Below are 16,437 nucleotides of genomic sequence, written 5' to 3'. Positions count from 1 at the left end.
AAAATGACATCAAATTTAACCCCAACCACTTTGGCTGCTATTGCTAGAGCAGACAAATGAACAGCTGACAAATGGAAAGAATTTGAGTTTGGAAATTTATCGAGCATACAAAACAAAATCTAAAGAAATCTGCCTCCATCATACCTGAGCACGGGCCTTCCAGCGTTTGAGATCCTCATCAAGCAGCTTCTTCTCTGCTTGCAACATGCCACTTTTCTCACTAAGTTCAGTATTAGACTCCTGAAGAGGTAGGATATCAGACTCCAACTTACAAATCTAGAATTGAAGAACAATATGATGAACAAATATCAGCTAACATACAAATTGAATATTCACGTTACTTCATCACAAACTTAAAAACTACTATTTCTCTCGTAAAGCATTACGCATAAGCTAACTTAAAGATCTAAAACTTTCAGCACAGAAAACTGAACCATAGAATTTACAGTGCAGAAGGAGACCATTCAGCCGATCGAGTCCACACCGGCCATTAGAAAGAGCACCCCACTTAATCCCACGCCTCCATCCTATCCCAGCAACCCCAACTAACCTTTTGGACACTAAGGGGCAATTTATCATGGCCAATCCACCTAACCTGCACATCTTTGGACTGTGGGAGGAAACTGGAGCACCTGGAGGAAACCCACGCAGAGACAGGGAGGGCAGCACGGTAGCACAAGCGGCTAGCACTGTGGCTTCACAGCGCCAGGGTCCCAGGTTCGATTCCCCGCTGGGTCCCTGTCTGTCCGGAGTCTGCACGTTCTCCCAGTGTCTGCGTGGGTTTCCTCCAGTGCTCCGGTTTCCTCCCACAGTCCAAAGTCGTGCAGGTTAAGTAGATTGGCCATGATAAATTGCCCTTAGTGACCAAAAAGGTTAGGAGGGGTTACTGGGTTAAGGGGCTAGGGTGGAAGTGAGGGCTTAAGTGGGTCGGTGCAGACTCGATGGGCCAAATGGTCTCCTTCTGCATTGTATGTTCCATGTTCTAAAGTGCAAACTCCACAGTCAGCAGAGGCCAGAATTGAACCTGGGTCCCTGGAGTTCGGAAGCAGCACTGTTAATCAAATATTACTGAAAATTTTCAGTTTCCATTTCAAATCAACGCCTTGATACTATTATAGATAGCAACAAAGGACGAAAGAAAACCCAACTTGTCTGCCTGCCAAATTCTATAAAATATCAAACTATACTTTTTCACTATTCAGTACCTTGTATGCTTCATACACTGACCCTTTATGGAAGGATTTAAGTTTCCAATTTTACACAAGGCATTTAAACTGGATATAATTGTATTTTGGACTGCTAATAAATCCAAGTTAATCACAATCTTGCGTCCAATTCAGATTTAAATTGCAGTCTTGGAAGAACACGATGCTGCTTTACTGAAATAGTGGAAACATGTTTCATTGTTTGGCATTAATACGAGGCCTCATCTAGCTATTCACATGGACTGTGCAAGTTATGGCACAAATTGAAACTGCAGCAGAAAGTTCTTCCTCTGTGCAGATGACATTTTTCTCAATACCAACAAAAAACAAAAAACAGACCACTTGTTATTTTCTTGTTGCGCTGTGTACAAAAAAGTGTTGGCTTGTTTGAATAATAATAACTTATTGTCACAAGTAGGCTTACATTAACACTGCAATGAAGTTACTGTGAAAAGCCCCTAGTTGCCACATTCCGGCATCTGTTCGGGTAGGCAGAGGGAGAATTCAGAATGTCCAAATTACCTAACAGCACGTCTTTCGGGGCTTGTGGGAGGAAACTGGAGCACCCAGAGGAAACCCACGCAGACACGGGGGGAGCATGCAGACTCCGCACAGACAGTGACCCAGACGGGAATCGAACCCGAGACCCTGGTGCTGTGAAGCCACAGTGCTAACCATTGGGCTACCGTGGTACCGAGCACTTCGGAGACAACCCAATAACTTGAGAATAACTTTCCACAAATTCAAGTGCTTTCCTTTTGCTCCTTAAACTTAGTGACAAATTGTTTCGTGATTTCATGAGTTCCCAGCTTACATCAAACGCCTAGTTGTGCCCATTATGATACTGCTACACTGCTTCAAAAAGGTCTTGAAGAAATAAAATTAACTGGACTGGCAGCTGAGGCTCAAGTGCTCAGCAAATGCGGAAACTCAAATTAAGGGAAAGCGAACTCAAGGTCGGAAATGTCATGCATTCGACAAATACAACAATTACAGATTCAGACCTAGAATGCTGTTCATATAGATGAATATATGTTGGTTAGGAAAAAAATCTACAGGTAGACAGAAATGTGAAGTACATAAGAAAATATTCCGCTGCATCTATTGTGTGTGCTGAACAATGTTTGGTCCATTAAAACGTGAACGCATTTATTCAAACTCAACCTTTTGTCTGGATGATAAAACTGTTATATAGCATAAACAGCTAGTCAGGACAAAAGATTGTGGGGACGGTGGTGGTAAAAGATCCACACGGCAGGATTGTATTGGCCATCCATTTTATAGCCAACCTTTTTTTTTTAAATGTTGTATTGATTTCAAAATTACCAATTTATAATGAATTCACAATTATGGGAATCAAATCAATTCCAATAATTCTACACAAAAACAAATGTAGTAAATCCTTTGAACTTGAAAGAATATCGACCTTTGCTCGCGTCTGTTGGAGTTCTTGCTCCAGCCTCTCTTTTTCATCTCTCAGCATCTTATTGGTCTCAATTAGAACATTCATGGTCTCAGTCTTCTTCATCAGCTCATCATGTTGGGCCAGTGTTTTGGCAGTTACCTGAAAGAAATTCGAGCCAACAACTGAATATATGAACAAATTGTTATTCTTGTTGAAAATAAAAACTATTCAAAACTAGATAATTTAAGGGCAGTAAATAACTGCGCGGATTCCTTACTGTATTAAATCTTATGAAGCAGAAATAAAAAGTAAATTGGTTTAAATGTTCAAAATAGTCTACAATTCAGTACATCTGCTGGACAAGAGACAGATCTATCAGCTTCATATTTGGAATGTCAGGTGCTTGACAATGGTTTCCATCTTTATGGTTTACAAGTAATACCACTATTTTTCGCTCAAGTTCTCCATCACTGTCCTTTAGATAAAGATCTTTTTTAGACAATTAAAGCAATTCAAGTTAGTATATTTACCTGCACCTTTTCCCTTTCCGAGTTGAGGCTTTCCTGTACTTCCTTCAATTCTCTCTCCAAATTCTCTACTCGCTGGCGATATCGCAGTGACTCAACTTGGGCAACTTCAAACCTTGTTTCTGCAATTTCTCTCTCTCGTCGCACAAATCTAAAACAAACATAATTGGAGAAAACATATCAAACATTTTAATCCTTTTTAGGCATTGACTTTGCTTTAGAATCTTTAACCTCCATTATAGATTTAGTTTTAAGTAAAGGCATGATGACTATATCCAACTACTGGCAAATAGCAATACAACCTGAAAACCTGCTTGATATTCCACAACAGTTGATGGACCCAACTAAATGTTTAGTAATCTTAAAGGGAAAACGTTGCAGAATTTTAATAATGGCATAACGGGACCAAATGTCCAGCAGACAATACAGGAGGGTGCAAAGACCAAGGGGTCTGACTTTATATCCAGCAGATAATACAGGAGGGTGCAAAGACCAAGGGGTCTGACTTTAAGCCCATGGAAAATCTAGGTTTGCAGTGAGATACATTAAACTTACATAATATTGAAAGTGGGCTTAGTCCAAATATTACCCAATTCACACCATTCAGAGTTTTCCTCTTGGACTTCCGGTGGCGGCCATGGAGTAGGTCGCACATTCGATAGCTCCCGCCTGAATCGGACCTTTGGACCTTTTCTCCTGGGTTTTTGTGGACTTTATGAAATTAATCGGTGGAGTTAGCATCAGTAAGGAGGATTTCCCCCCTTGGTGTATGGATAGCTGGACCAGAAGTGGCCGTGTGAAACGAATTAGTCCCGATAGAGGGAAGCTGGCAGTGCGGCGAAGCATGGCAGACGGCAAGGACCAGGGAGCAAAAGATGGGAGTTTTTCAAAAGTTGCTTTGCCGAGCTAAAAAGGGATACGCTTGACCCGATGAAAGCATCGATCGACCAAATGGTCCCGACGCATCCCAGGGGAAAGCGATCCAGGAGATCGAATTAAAACTCTCCAACGAAGAGGACAAGATAACGGTGCTGGAGCATAAGGTGGAGGTGCTAGAGGACCGCTACAAACAGATGCAGGAGAAGCTGGAAAACAGAACAAGGAGGCAGAATTTAAGAATTGTTGGCCTCCCTGAAGGTATCGAGGGATCAGATGCGGGAGCGTATGTGGCGAGTATGCTGGAGTCGTTGATGGGAGCGGGGGCTTTTCCTCGACCCCTGGAGCTGGATGGAGCCCACAGACCCCTCGCAAGGAAACTCAAGGTGAATGACCCGCCAAGGGCCATGGTGGTCCGTTTCCACCGATTCTCAGACAAGGAGCGTGTCCTGCGATGGGCCAAGAATGAACGGAGCAGCAAGTGGGAGAATAATGAGGTGCGCATTTATCAGGACCTGGGTGCGGAGCTGTCTAAGAGACGTGCGGGGTTCAACCGGGCAACGCCGACCCTCTTTAAGGGGGTGAAGTTTGGGGTATTATACCCTGCGAGTCTGTGGGGAACGCATGACGACCGACACTATTATTTTGAGTCGCCAGGTGATGTTTGGGCAATTATTATGGAGAAGAAGCTGGACTCGAGCTAAGAGACACTTAATGCTTTGAAGATGGGGGCAAGGGAGACATTTTCTTCAGGGAATAAAGGGAGGGTCAGCGGCGGCTGCGGCTTGAGGGGGTGCCCGGGGAAGCGGGGGGCGCAGGCTCAGGGCTGGCCAAAAAAGGGTGGTAGACCCCCGTCCAGGCTGATTACTTGGAACGTGAGAGGTCTGAATGGACCTGAATGAAGAGAGCACGCGTGTTTTGCATTTAAAAGGGACTGAAGGCAGACGTGGCATGCTCCAGGAGACACATCTGAAGGTCACTGACCAGATGAGACTAAGGAAGGGCTGAGTGGGTCAGGTGTTCCACTCAGGGCTGGACTCGAAGACCAGGGGGGTAGCAATTCTGATCAGCAAGCGAGTGGCATTTGAGGTTGGGAGAATAGTGGCGGATAAAGGGGGCAGGTAAATCATGGTGAGTGGGAAGTTGGAGGGGGTCCGAGTGGTGTTCGTGAATGTCTACGCCCCGAACTGGGACAATGTGGGTTTTATGAGGCATGTGCTAGGTAAAATCCCGGACCTGGAGTCACACAACTTGGCCATGGGAGGGGACTTCAATACGGTCATTGAACCTGAATTGTGTTTTGTTATGTTTCCTTTGTAACACAAGCGGCTTCCTTGTGTTGCATTTGTCAAGGAAGGTCGAGACGTCTAAATAACTTCAACTCATTTATTTACACTATGTACACTTTTGTAACTTGAGTTCGACACTACTGCTAATCCTGCTGTCTTCCACGTGGTGGGTGTGATAATGAAATCAACCCTGTGCCTCTCCTCACTGGCGGTCTCCACTGGCCGAAGGGGCTGATCATGTGTGTGGTGTCCTTTATGTATGGGTTGGTGTAATGCCCCCCTGTGGTCGTGTCACCTCCTTGTGTATCGTGAATGTCCATTGGTCGCCTCCCATCTAACTTATCTATTGGTTGAGTGTGTGTGTGCGTGTGTGTGTGTGTGAGATGTTTCTGGTGCTCCCTCTAGTGTCTGTCTAGCTTACATGTATTTACAGTGATGCACATCACCACATCCTCCCCTTTTTATATGTTCATATTTTCTGTACACTTTAAGAAAAACTGAACAAAGAACAGGTAGAGAATGTAAGGTATATACAAGTCATGGGAATGGTGATTAAACAATAAGTCCAAACCATTCATGTGAGTCCATAAACCATCAATCATCATGGTCAAATGTCTCTCTTGGTTATGAACACCATCAACAGGAACCAAGAAGTGGTCGAATCACTGCGCTGTCCGCTTTGGAGTCTTTTTCTTTTTATGTTTGTGGTGGTGCTGTCGGATGGCATCTTGTAGCTGATAGGTCACTGACATTGAAGAGGTACCATCAACAGTATCATTCGAGGTCATGGATGTGCCTGGTGTTGAAGTCGGATGAGACTGTGCATACTGGTTCTGGCCACATGCTGTGCTGGAAGGGTGATTCTGCTGAGAAGCGTTGAAGCATGTCGATTTGGAGACAGAATTGCTGCTCGCATCAATGTCTGGTGATGGTGTGAAACTAGAACCTTGCATCTGATAGGAATATGCTGTCTGGCCAGGCTGTGGTGCAGCAAATCCTGGGCAGTAACTAAGGCATCCAGTCTGTAGTGCAGATTGCGCTGGCGGTAGTCCTCCTTCGGTCTTGATTCCATTAGTGGGCAGTCTGTAGTGCTGGTCTGTTTGAGAATATGCTGCATAGACTGCTGGCTGCTGCAGGCTTGAATACTGGGTTTGTCCAGCATGAGCTGTCATTGGCCGCACTGTCGGTGTGGAACAAATGTGTGGACATAGCTGTGGTGAAAATTGGTGTATTCCTCTTGGATTGTAGCTGCTGCTTGTTATTGCTGACCCAGTGTGATTGTCACGTGATCCATCTCCTGTCTTTGTGGCATCTGCTGTCACCCTGAGCGTGCCATCACTGAGGTTGCAACACTGCCTGTCTGGAGTAAAGTCTGGCTTAAGTGAATCAGAATCGGCGTTTGATTGCTCCCCATCTGGAGTCTGGTCTGTTTTTTGTTGATGCTCCCCGTCTGGAGTCTTAGCAGGTTCACTGGAGTCAGTTGAGATTTCTTGAAGCTGCACGTCTGGAGTCGGAACATGCAGGAATGCATTGACCAGTGGAGAGGTTCGAGCAATTGAGGGTGGAAGTAGTGTGGTGTCACCGGAGTCACCAGTGGTCTCAGTGATCGTCGAGTGCCTCTGTATGCACTAGCTGAGGTCTGTCACTTTGCACCTTTTGCATGGGAAGTGGGATGCTGTCGTCACTCATTTCACATACCATGGGTAGATCCTCAGTAGCTGCTTGCTGTTCACTAGGGTTGGGTAAATTGTCAGAGGTTTCATCTGGTGGTGCAAACAATGTGGGTGGACTGTCACTGTCTTGCCGTTGTCCTTCATTTGGGCTTTTCTTCTTTGGAATTTTAAATCTTCCCCCAGACATTACAGAACCTTGTTCATTTCCCTCAATTTCTCCCATATGTAGGGTATCAAATGTTAGATCCAATGTTTCTTTCATCATTGTACTAGTTTCCAAAGAACAGTCCGTTTCAATTTTCTTCTCAGTTACTTCATATGCATCCTTTTCTAATGAACATGCCTTCATCGTCTCTGGCTCCGATTTTGCTGGGACTGGCACAGTCACAGTCTCTCTTTTACTGTTCTCAATTGCCCCACATTCTACTCCCCAGACATAAATACTTAATCTCTGGAGTTAATGTGGTACAATGGATAATCGGGTCGACCTTATCTGCATCTTCACCATCACTGGAAAGCCCAATTGGTTCACTTGAAACTGCTGCGGGTTTTAAGTGCTTTATCTGGCTACTCGATGTTGGTGTCCGCAGGATTCTTGCTCCAATGTTCTGCTCATTTATCAGTGGTGTGTGCAGAGGTTCAATGCGATTAATATTCCCATCAGGGGTTGAAGAGTCATTACTGACTAACAGCTGGTCTCTGTAGTTGGGACTTTGCGGTTTTGTGTTGAAGGGAGGCAGTTGTCCCTGCTGTAGATATGATTCAGGTTGTGTTATTTCCATTAAATGAGGATCAATGTCTTGTCCATTTTTTCGATCCGTACTAAAGCAATGGCAATTTTCAGTCTGCTCCTTGCAAGTTAGACATACAAGCAATTTCTTTAGCAAGTTCTCAGCATCCTTCTGTGACTGTGCAGCATTATTAATATCTCTTCGGCTAGAATGATTCTGAAGGTCAGCGCATAATCCTTTTTTCTTCGGGCTTGGAAGAGGCGATTCCTTTGGCTCGTCTTCATTTGGGCTTGAACAGTCATCAGCGCTGTGCCCTTCATTGTAGCATGATCGACCGTCATGGTCGTCCTGCTGTGCAGTGGAGCGTGGTAGACTGTTATAGCCTTCTTGCTGTTTACGTGAGCATGGCAGACTTGCATCGTCTGCCGCTAGTTGGTCAGAGGAGGTTGCTAGACCCTCATGGTCTTGTTCCTGCAAGGACCGCGCATCGGAGTCATGCATTTCTGCAATTGTGGAGTCTGTCCACGAGCTTGCTGTGGAGTCTTGTGACACTGGAGTCACGTCTTGTTCCTGCAAGGACTGCGGTGTGGAGCCTTGCATGTCTTCTTTCGTAGAGTCGGGAACCCTGAGCGGGGCGTGGACCATGCTCTGTGTGGCAGCAGGCCGCTCTCTGTGGGCTTGCACCGCTCCCTGTCTGTTAATTTCAGGCTGCAGCATCATCCTGCACTGATGAGTTGGGACGTCGTATCTGCTGGGTTGAAGATCCTCAGATCTGAAAAGTGAATCCGTATCTGCGTCGGATTCAATGCGGGGGTCGCCAATGTGCAACATGAAAGGTTCGTCCGGGTCGTAGTCGTCTCGGACCATGGAGCTGTCATTGGGCTCGCGAGGTCCAGAAAATATTTAACGATCGGCATCGAAGTGTTCGAGGTCGGAATCATCAGTTTGTGCCTAGGTAACTGCTTGTTGCAGGGTTCTTCTGAGGTTAAATTCATTTCCTGGTTCAATTTGAGGCATTGTGCTGTCATTCCAGGTGAAGGAAGGTTGTGTTACAGCTTTAAAAGATTTTTTCTTTGATTTGGGTCGTTTCCCTTTTAAATTGGTGCGGCCTGGGGCTTCTGACGTCATGACGCGCGTGACGTAGCTCGCAGGAAGCGATTGCGCATGCGCAGATCGCTGTTCCTTTAGCGATGGCCGTTTTCTTGATTGCACATGCACGGCATCTCGCGCATGCGCAAAGGAAACTTCCGGTTCTGCGCACTTCTCGCGCAACTGCGCTAGTGTAATCCCTTTAGCAAGATGGCCGCCGACCTAGACCCAAATCGCTCTCTGGTCCGGGATTTCGGCCTCGAGGGGAGTACTGGCGCTTCTCTTACCTTTCCTTGCCGATTGGAGTGTGTTTTCCGCACAGTATTTGCCGAATTTGCCCAGGACTGCCTGGAAGTCGTACCTGTTTTGCCCCTTGGAGAACTTGAATTTTTAAAAGATTTCTTCTGCTCTTGCACCGGCGATGGGGAGGAGAAACTCTATCTTTTCATAATCGGCCAGGTCTTTAAGTGCAGCTGCCACCAGGAAGAGTGCAAACGTTTGCCGGAATCGCTGCCAGTTTTCGGGGAGATCGCCGTGGCACTGGAGCGGCTGCGGAACTCGGAGCTCGTACATCTTGCCTGGGTATTGCTGGTTGTCACTGTACACTGAAGTATGGCTATCTGGATTTAAGCAGTTCACTACTGGTACCATGTTTTGGTATGTTTCCTTTGTACCATAAGCGGCTTCCTTGTGTTGCATTTGTCAAGGAAGGTCGAGACGTGTAAATAACTTCAACTCATTTATTTACACGATGTACACTTTTATAACTTGAGTTCGACACTACTGCTCATCCTGGTGTCTTCCACGTGGTGGGTGTGATAATGAATCAACCCTGTGCCTCTCCTCGCTGACCGTCTCCACTGGTCGAAGGGGCTGATCATGTGTGTGGTGTCCTTTATGTATGGGTTGGTGTAATGCCCCCCTGTGGTCGTGTCACCTCCTTGTGTATCGTGAATGTCCATTGGTCACCTCACATCTAACCTATCTATTGGTTGAGTGTGTGTGTGTGATGTTTCTGGTGCTCCCTCTAGTGTCTGTCTAGCTTACATGTATTTACAGTGATGCACATCACCACAAATTGGATTGCTCAAAATCCAGGACAGGGAAGAGGCTGGCAGCAGCAAGGTAGCTGAAGGGCTTTATGGAACAGATTGGGGGGGGGGGGGGGGGGGGGGGCGGGGGCGTAGACCCCTGAAGGTTTACACGGCCGAGGGTCAAGGGAGTTTGCCTTCTTCTCCCACGTCCACAAAAGTTTATCCCGCATTGATTTTTTTGTTCTGGGCGAGGCATTGATCCCAAAGGTGACGGGGACGGAGTACTCGGCGATTACAGTTTCGGATCATGCCCCGCACTGGGTAGATTTGCGGCTTGGGGAGGAGGGCAGTGTCCGCTGCGGAGACTGGAGGTGGGGCTATTAGCGGACGAGGTGATTTGCGAGCGGGTGAATAAGAGTATCCAGGACTATTTGGAAACAAATGACACGGGAGAGGTTTCCCCTGAAGGCAGTTATTAGAGGGGAACGTATATCGATCCGGTCCCATAGAGAAAAGAAGGAAAGGGCGGAGGGGGGAGAGATTGGTGGAAGAGTTATTACGGGTGGATAGGAAATATGCAGAGGCCCCAGACGTGGGACTCCTGAGGGAGCGGCGTAAGCTTCAGGGGGATTTTGAATTGTTGACCACAGGGAAAGCGGTAGAATAGTTGAGGAAGGCTAAGGGTGCGGTGTATGAATACGGGGAGAATGCGAGTAGAACGCTGGCACACCAGCTTAGGAAGAGAGAGGCGGCCAGGGAGATTGTGGGAGTAAAGAATAAGGAGGGCAATGTGGTCTCAGACCCGGGGGGGGGGGGGGGGGGTGAATAAAGTTTGAGAGGAATTTTACAGCAAACTATACGAGTCGGAACCCCCGGCGGGTGCGGAAAGGATTAGGCAATTTCTGGACCAGTTGAGGTTCCCGAGGGTGGAGCAGGGTCGGGTGCACCAATCGAGACAGAAGAAATTATTAAGAGGCTGGAGGGCATGCAGTCAGGTAAAGCTCCGGGGCCGGATGGCTGGCTGGTGGAATTTTTTAAAAAATTTCCAGAGTTGTTGAGCCCACTTTTGATGAGGACCTTTAATGAAGCGAGAGAGAAGGGGATCCTCCTCCCTACAACGTCACAGGCCTCTATCTCACTTGTTCTGAAACGGGATAAGGACCCTGAACAGTGTGGGTCTTACAGGCCAATCTCATTGCTAAATGTGAATGCCAAACTATTGGCTAAGATCTTGGCCACGAGGATAGAGGATTGTGTCCCGGGGGTGATAGGGGAAGACCAGACTGGATTCGTTAAGGGTAGGCAACTTAATGCTAATGTGCAGAGGCTTTTAAATATTGTTATGATGCCCCCGGAAGGGGAGGAACCAGAGGTTGTGGCAGCGATGGATGCAGAGAAAGCTTTTGACCGGGTGGAGTGGGAGTACCTGTGGGAGGTGCTGGATAGGTTTGGGTTTGGTGGGTCCGATTGCTGTACCAGGCGCCTATGGCAAGCGTGCAAACGAACCAACGCAGGTCGGAGTATTTCAAATTGCGCCGGGTCTCGCTCTATGCGGATGATCTCCTACTGTATATTCGGACCCATTGGAGGGGATGGCAGTTTCTCGGGGTATAAATTGAATGTGGGGAAGAGCAAGCTGTTTGTGATCCAGGATAAAGGACAGGAGAAGAGACTGAGTGAGCTGCTGCTGAGGAGGGTAGAGAAGAGCTTTCATTACCTGGGGTACATAGGTGGCCCGGAAGTGTGATTTGTTGCACAAGCTCAGCCAGACCCGGCTGGTGGAACAAATGGAAGGGGACTTTAAAAGATTGGATATGCTCCCGCTGCCACTGGCGGGGAGGGTACAGACCATGAAAATGACGGTCCTCCCCAGGTTCTTATTTGTATTCCAGTGCCTTCCCATCTTCATCCCCAAGGCCTTTTTCAAACGGGTTAATAAGATCATCTCGGGATTTGTGTGGGTGAATAAGACCCCGCGGGTGAAGAGTGTGTTGTTGGAACGCAGTCGGGAGGGGGGGCTGGCACTGCCGAACTTTTGCAACTACTACTGGGCGGCCAACATTGCAATGATCAGGAAGTGGGTAATGGGGGAGGGGTCGGCATGGAAACGGTTGGAGGCGGCGTCATGCAAAGGCACCAGTTTGGGAGCGCTGGTAATGGCTCCTCTGCCATTCTCGCTGGCCCGATACTCCACAAGTCCGGTGGTGGTGGCAGCACTAAAGATCTGGGGGCAGTGGAGGAGACATAAGAGGGTGGAGGGAGAGTCGGTCTGGACCCCGATATGTAATAACCACAGGTTTCTACCAGGCAGGATGGATGGCGGGTTTCAGAGCTGGCAGAGGGCAGGTATTAGAAGGATGGGTGACCTGTTTATTGATGGGAGCTTTCCCAGCCTGCAGGCGCTGGAAGATGATGTGTTGGGTAATCTGGATCACGTACAGGTCACCAACACTTGAAGTAGTGCAACACTATTTTATTAAAAGGTTCACTGTTTAAACATACTTGAACTGTGGGTAAATATGATACTGGCTTTAACGAAAGACCTTTGCCTTGTCCTAACCAGTTGATGCACTCAGCACATGGTGAATGTCTGTGTTGCAGGCTGTGAGCTCTGTGCTCCTAGCTAGCTGCTACTCGAATGAGCGGGAACTCTGATGCCCTCTGTCTTTATAGTGCGTGTGCTCTCACTGGTGATTGGCTGCGGTGTTGTGTATGTTGATTGGACCCAGTGTGTGTCCATCAGCATGTGTCTGCACCATGATATACTGGTGCATATTATGACAGAGGACAAGTTTAAATTACCGCCAGGGAACGGCTTCAGATATTTACAAGTGTGAACTTTCCTGAGCAAGCAGATGGTGGCCTTCCCGCTGCTGCCACTACAGTGGATACAAGATAGAGTAGTGTCCGGTACTTGGGTGGGGGAGGGGAAGGTGTCGGACATCTACCAGCTGTTGGAGGCGGAGGAAACCCCGGTGGAGGAGCTTAAAGGCAAGTGGGAGGAAGAGTTAGGAGGGGAGTTAGAGCCAGGACTGTGGGCGGAAGCCCTAAGTAGGGTCAATTCCACCTCAACATGTGCCAGGCTCAGTCTCATACAGTTCAAGGTGGTTCACCGGGCACACATGACGGTGACGAGGATGAGTTTTTCGGGTTGGAAGCCAGATGTGAGAGGTGTGCGGGGAGCCCAGAAAACCATGTCCATATGTTTTGGGCATGCCCGAAGCTTGAAGAGTTCTGGCGGGGGTTTGCCAGGGCAGCACGGTAGCATTGTGGATAGCACAATTGCTTCACAGCTCCAGGGTCCCAGGTTCGATTCCGGCTTGGGTCACTGTCTGTGCTGAGTCTGCACATCCTCCCAGTGTGTGCGTGGGTTTCCTCCGGGTGCTCCGGTTTCCTCCCACAGTCCAAAGATGTGCGGGTTAGGTCGATTGGCCATGATAAATTGCCCTTGGTGTCTAAAATTGGCCTTAGTGTTGGGTGGGGTTACTGGGTTATGGGGCTAGGGTGGAGGTGTTGACCTTGGGTAGGGTGCTCTTTCCAAGAGCCGGTGCAGACTCGATGAGCCGAATGGCCTCCTTCTGCACTGTAAATTCTATGATAATGATAATCTATGATGTCCAAGGTGCTGGGTATGCGGGTAGTGCCGAGTCCAGAGGTGGTGATCTTCGGAGTGTCAGAAGACCTGAGAGTTCAGGGAGTGAAAGAGGCCGACGTTCTGGCCTTTGCCTCCCTGGTAGCCCGGAGACGGATCCTTTTAATGTGGAGGGACTCAAAACGCCCGAGTGTAGAGAGTTGGGTCAATGACATGGCTGGGTTTCTCAGCCGAGAGAAAATAAAGTTTGCCTGGAGAGGTTAAATGCTAGGGTTCTCCCGGAGGTGACAGTCGTTAATCGACTTTCTTGGGGAAATTTAATTTAAAATGTCGGCAGTAGCAGCTTGGGGTTAGTGTAGTGTTTGTTTGTTTTTTTGCTATTTTTGTTGGTCTGTAAAGTCAGAGCTGTTCGGGGAAATGTCTATTTTTGCACTATGTTAATGTTTTACGCCTATTCTTTTTCTGTTTTTGTTATGAAATTTTACAAATATTTCAATAAAAATATTTTATTAAAAAAAGAAGTTTTCCTCGTGACAAGGGCACAGAACCTCAAAACTGATGTAGAGGGCAAATTCAGAAGGAACGGGGAGTTTGAGGTGCCATGGCAGGAGGCTGAAGATGGCAGGTGCTCTTGAGTTGATGGTGTATTGGGCAAGACTATCAAGTAACCTAAACATCAGAACTTGAAGTATTTGGGGAAATGGATGCAGATCGGAATTGCCATAAAACCCCATCTGATTCCCTGAAGTCCTTTAGGTCAGGAATGCTGCCATCCTTACCCAATCTGGTCGAAATGCAAGTTCAGACACATAACAATATGGTTAACTCTTAACTGCTCTCTGAAGTGGCTAAGTAAACCATTTAAGTTCAAGGTAAAATAGCCATGATGTGGAGATGCCGGCGTTGGACTGGGGTGAGCACAGTACCAAGTCTTACAACACCAGGTTAAAGTCTGACAGGTTTGTTTCGATGTCACTAGCTTTCGGAGCGCTGCTCCTTCCTCAGGTGAATGAAGAGGTCTGTTCCAGAAACACATATATAGACAAATTCAAAGATTCCAAGCATTGTTTGGCATCTTTGAATTTGTCTATATGTGTGTTTCTGGAACAGACCTCTTCATTCACCTGAGGAAGGAGCAGCGCTCCGAAAGCTAGTGACATCGAAACAAACCTGTTGGACTTTAACCTGGTGTTGTAAGACTTCGTACTAAAGTAAAATAGGGATAGGGAACAAATGCTGGTCTTGCCAGTGATGCTAACATTCCATAAAATAATAAAAAGCACAGGGTAGATGGAGAAAGATGGGATACAAGCAGAGTTTAGCATATGCTGATGTACACAGGAACCAGGAAAGCAAAACAACAGTTAATTCTGGAGGTGACGAAAGTATGTAAGAGTGGCGAATGGATGTGGTAGTGGCAGAGGCTGTTACAGAAGCAGTAGTTGCACTGTGCAATGGATGTACGAACGGAGGTCAGGGTGGAAAAGAATGCAAATGGTACTTGCAGCCTTGCTCAGGTTGAACCAATAGCAGCACAGGAGATGGAATCAGTGGAACTGGTTACAGGTTGTAGTAAGGGCCAAGGATGATAGAGCCAATCTTCCCAAAGTTTGACTGGAGGAAGTTGTGACTTAGTCTGGATGTCAGGCAAGCAGAGGGTTCAAGGGACTTGGTAGCGGGGAAAGGCTGGACATAGTTCCACGTGCATGCAAACCTAATAATAATCTTGCCAAGAGGCAACATGCAGATTGAGTAGGATGCCAAATCTTTGTGGGATGTGCAGAGGTAGTTGCATTTAGTTGGTTACTGACAGCACATTGAAAAAAGAATCGCAAAAACCGCGTAACAAGGGGCCTACATTTCCTTGGCCAATAATTGGAAAACAAATATTTAGTGCAACACCATTATTGATTAATCCACAACTGTCATGGGGTGTATTAACTGAACTCAAGCTCCATTAGTGCTACCGAAGTTGTGCATTTTACCCTCACCCTTTGATCTCCCTACCTCCATTCCTTTCTGGGAAAACAATATGAATTAATTTTGAATAAAATGGAACAAAGGCAAAATTAAAAGTGCAAACATTTTCAGGACATTTTTGACTCATACCATTTCAATAACTATGAAAAAAACTCACTTTAGTTACCTCAGAATTTCAAGTAGTTGTTCCTGGGACTTTCCCTCCTCATTAAAGGACATATTGAAGGAGCTTTGACTTGCTTCTTGCACTGTGGTTACCATCTTATTACTAAGAGTCTCCACTTGCTCAAGCAACAGCTGGTTCTGTTTTTGCAGATCCTCACAACGTACTGACAGCTTCGAAATTTCATCCTAGTCAAAAATTAAAACATGATAAGTAACAGAAACTTGATTTCTCCAGTTTGTCATGTATCGTACTGTTTAGTTTATATATTCTTGACTCATGCAGTTGTCCAATTCCCATGAAATGTAGAGAACATAGGGGTGGCATGTGGCGCAGTGGCTAGCACTGGGACTGTGGCACTGAGGACCCGGTTCGAATCCCGGCCCTGGGTCACTGTCCGTCTGGAGTTTGCACATTCTCCCCATGTCGGTGTGGGTTTCACCCCCACAACCCAAAGATGTGCAGGTTAGGTGGATTAACCACGCTAAATTGCCTCTTAAATGGAAAAAGCAATTGGGTACTGTAAATTTAAATTTATAAAAAAAAAAGAAATGTAGAGAACATTATGGGTTAATGTTACTGCAAGAAAGTTGGAATATTTAGCCCAACATTCAATGGCCCAATGATAATAATTTTCACGGTATTATTTTGAACACTAGATGAAGGCAGGAAATGATCTGCTTTTGGTCTTATTCATGAATAGGCATTAAAAGGGCATTTCGCATGAAGCAACAAAGGTAGGGTTGTTAAGTGACTGTTGCATAATAAATATTTACATGAATAAACTTAATCTCAGAACATGTGCATCACAGCAAGGCCGGTATTTACTGTCCATCCCGAGTTGTCCTTCAGGATGGGCTAGTGTCAAGCAAC

At 46.6% G+C, this 16,437-nt stretch overlaps 1 protein-coding gene across 1 annotated transcript in view; it reads right to left on the bottom strand.

Moving 5' to 3' along the window:
- The window catches only part of tprb (translocated promoter region b, nuclear basket protein), a 243,904-nt gene that overhangs the window by 104,964 nt on the left and 122,503 nt on the right, over positions 1 to 16,437 (bottom strand). The window contains exons 26-29 of the mRNA XM_072511248.1: positions 15,568 to 15,752; positions 3,141 to 3,288; positions 2,632 to 2,769; positions 145 to 276 (exon numbers count right to left, since the gene is read on the bottom strand). Of these exons, the coding sequence (XP_072367349.1) occupies positions 145 to 276; positions 2,632 to 2,769; positions 3,141 to 3,288; positions 15,568 to 15,752 (603 nt within the window). The remainder of the gene's footprint in view (positions 1 to 144; positions 277 to 2,631; positions 2,770 to 3,140; positions 3,289 to 15,567; positions 15,753 to 16,437) is intronic.

The sequence above is a fragment of the Scyliorhinus torazame genome, chromosome 7 (assembly GCF_047496885.1).
Source record: "Scyliorhinus torazame isolate Kashiwa2021f chromosome 7, sScyTor2.1, whole genome shotgun sequence".
In the NCBI taxonomy this organism is placed as follows: domain Eukaryota; kingdom Metazoa; phylum Chordata; class Chondrichthyes; order Carcharhiniformes; family Scyliorhinidae; genus Scyliorhinus; species Scyliorhinus torazame.
Note: the sequence above shows the minus strand (reverse complement) of the source record. Positions and strands in the feature narration are given on the sequence as shown.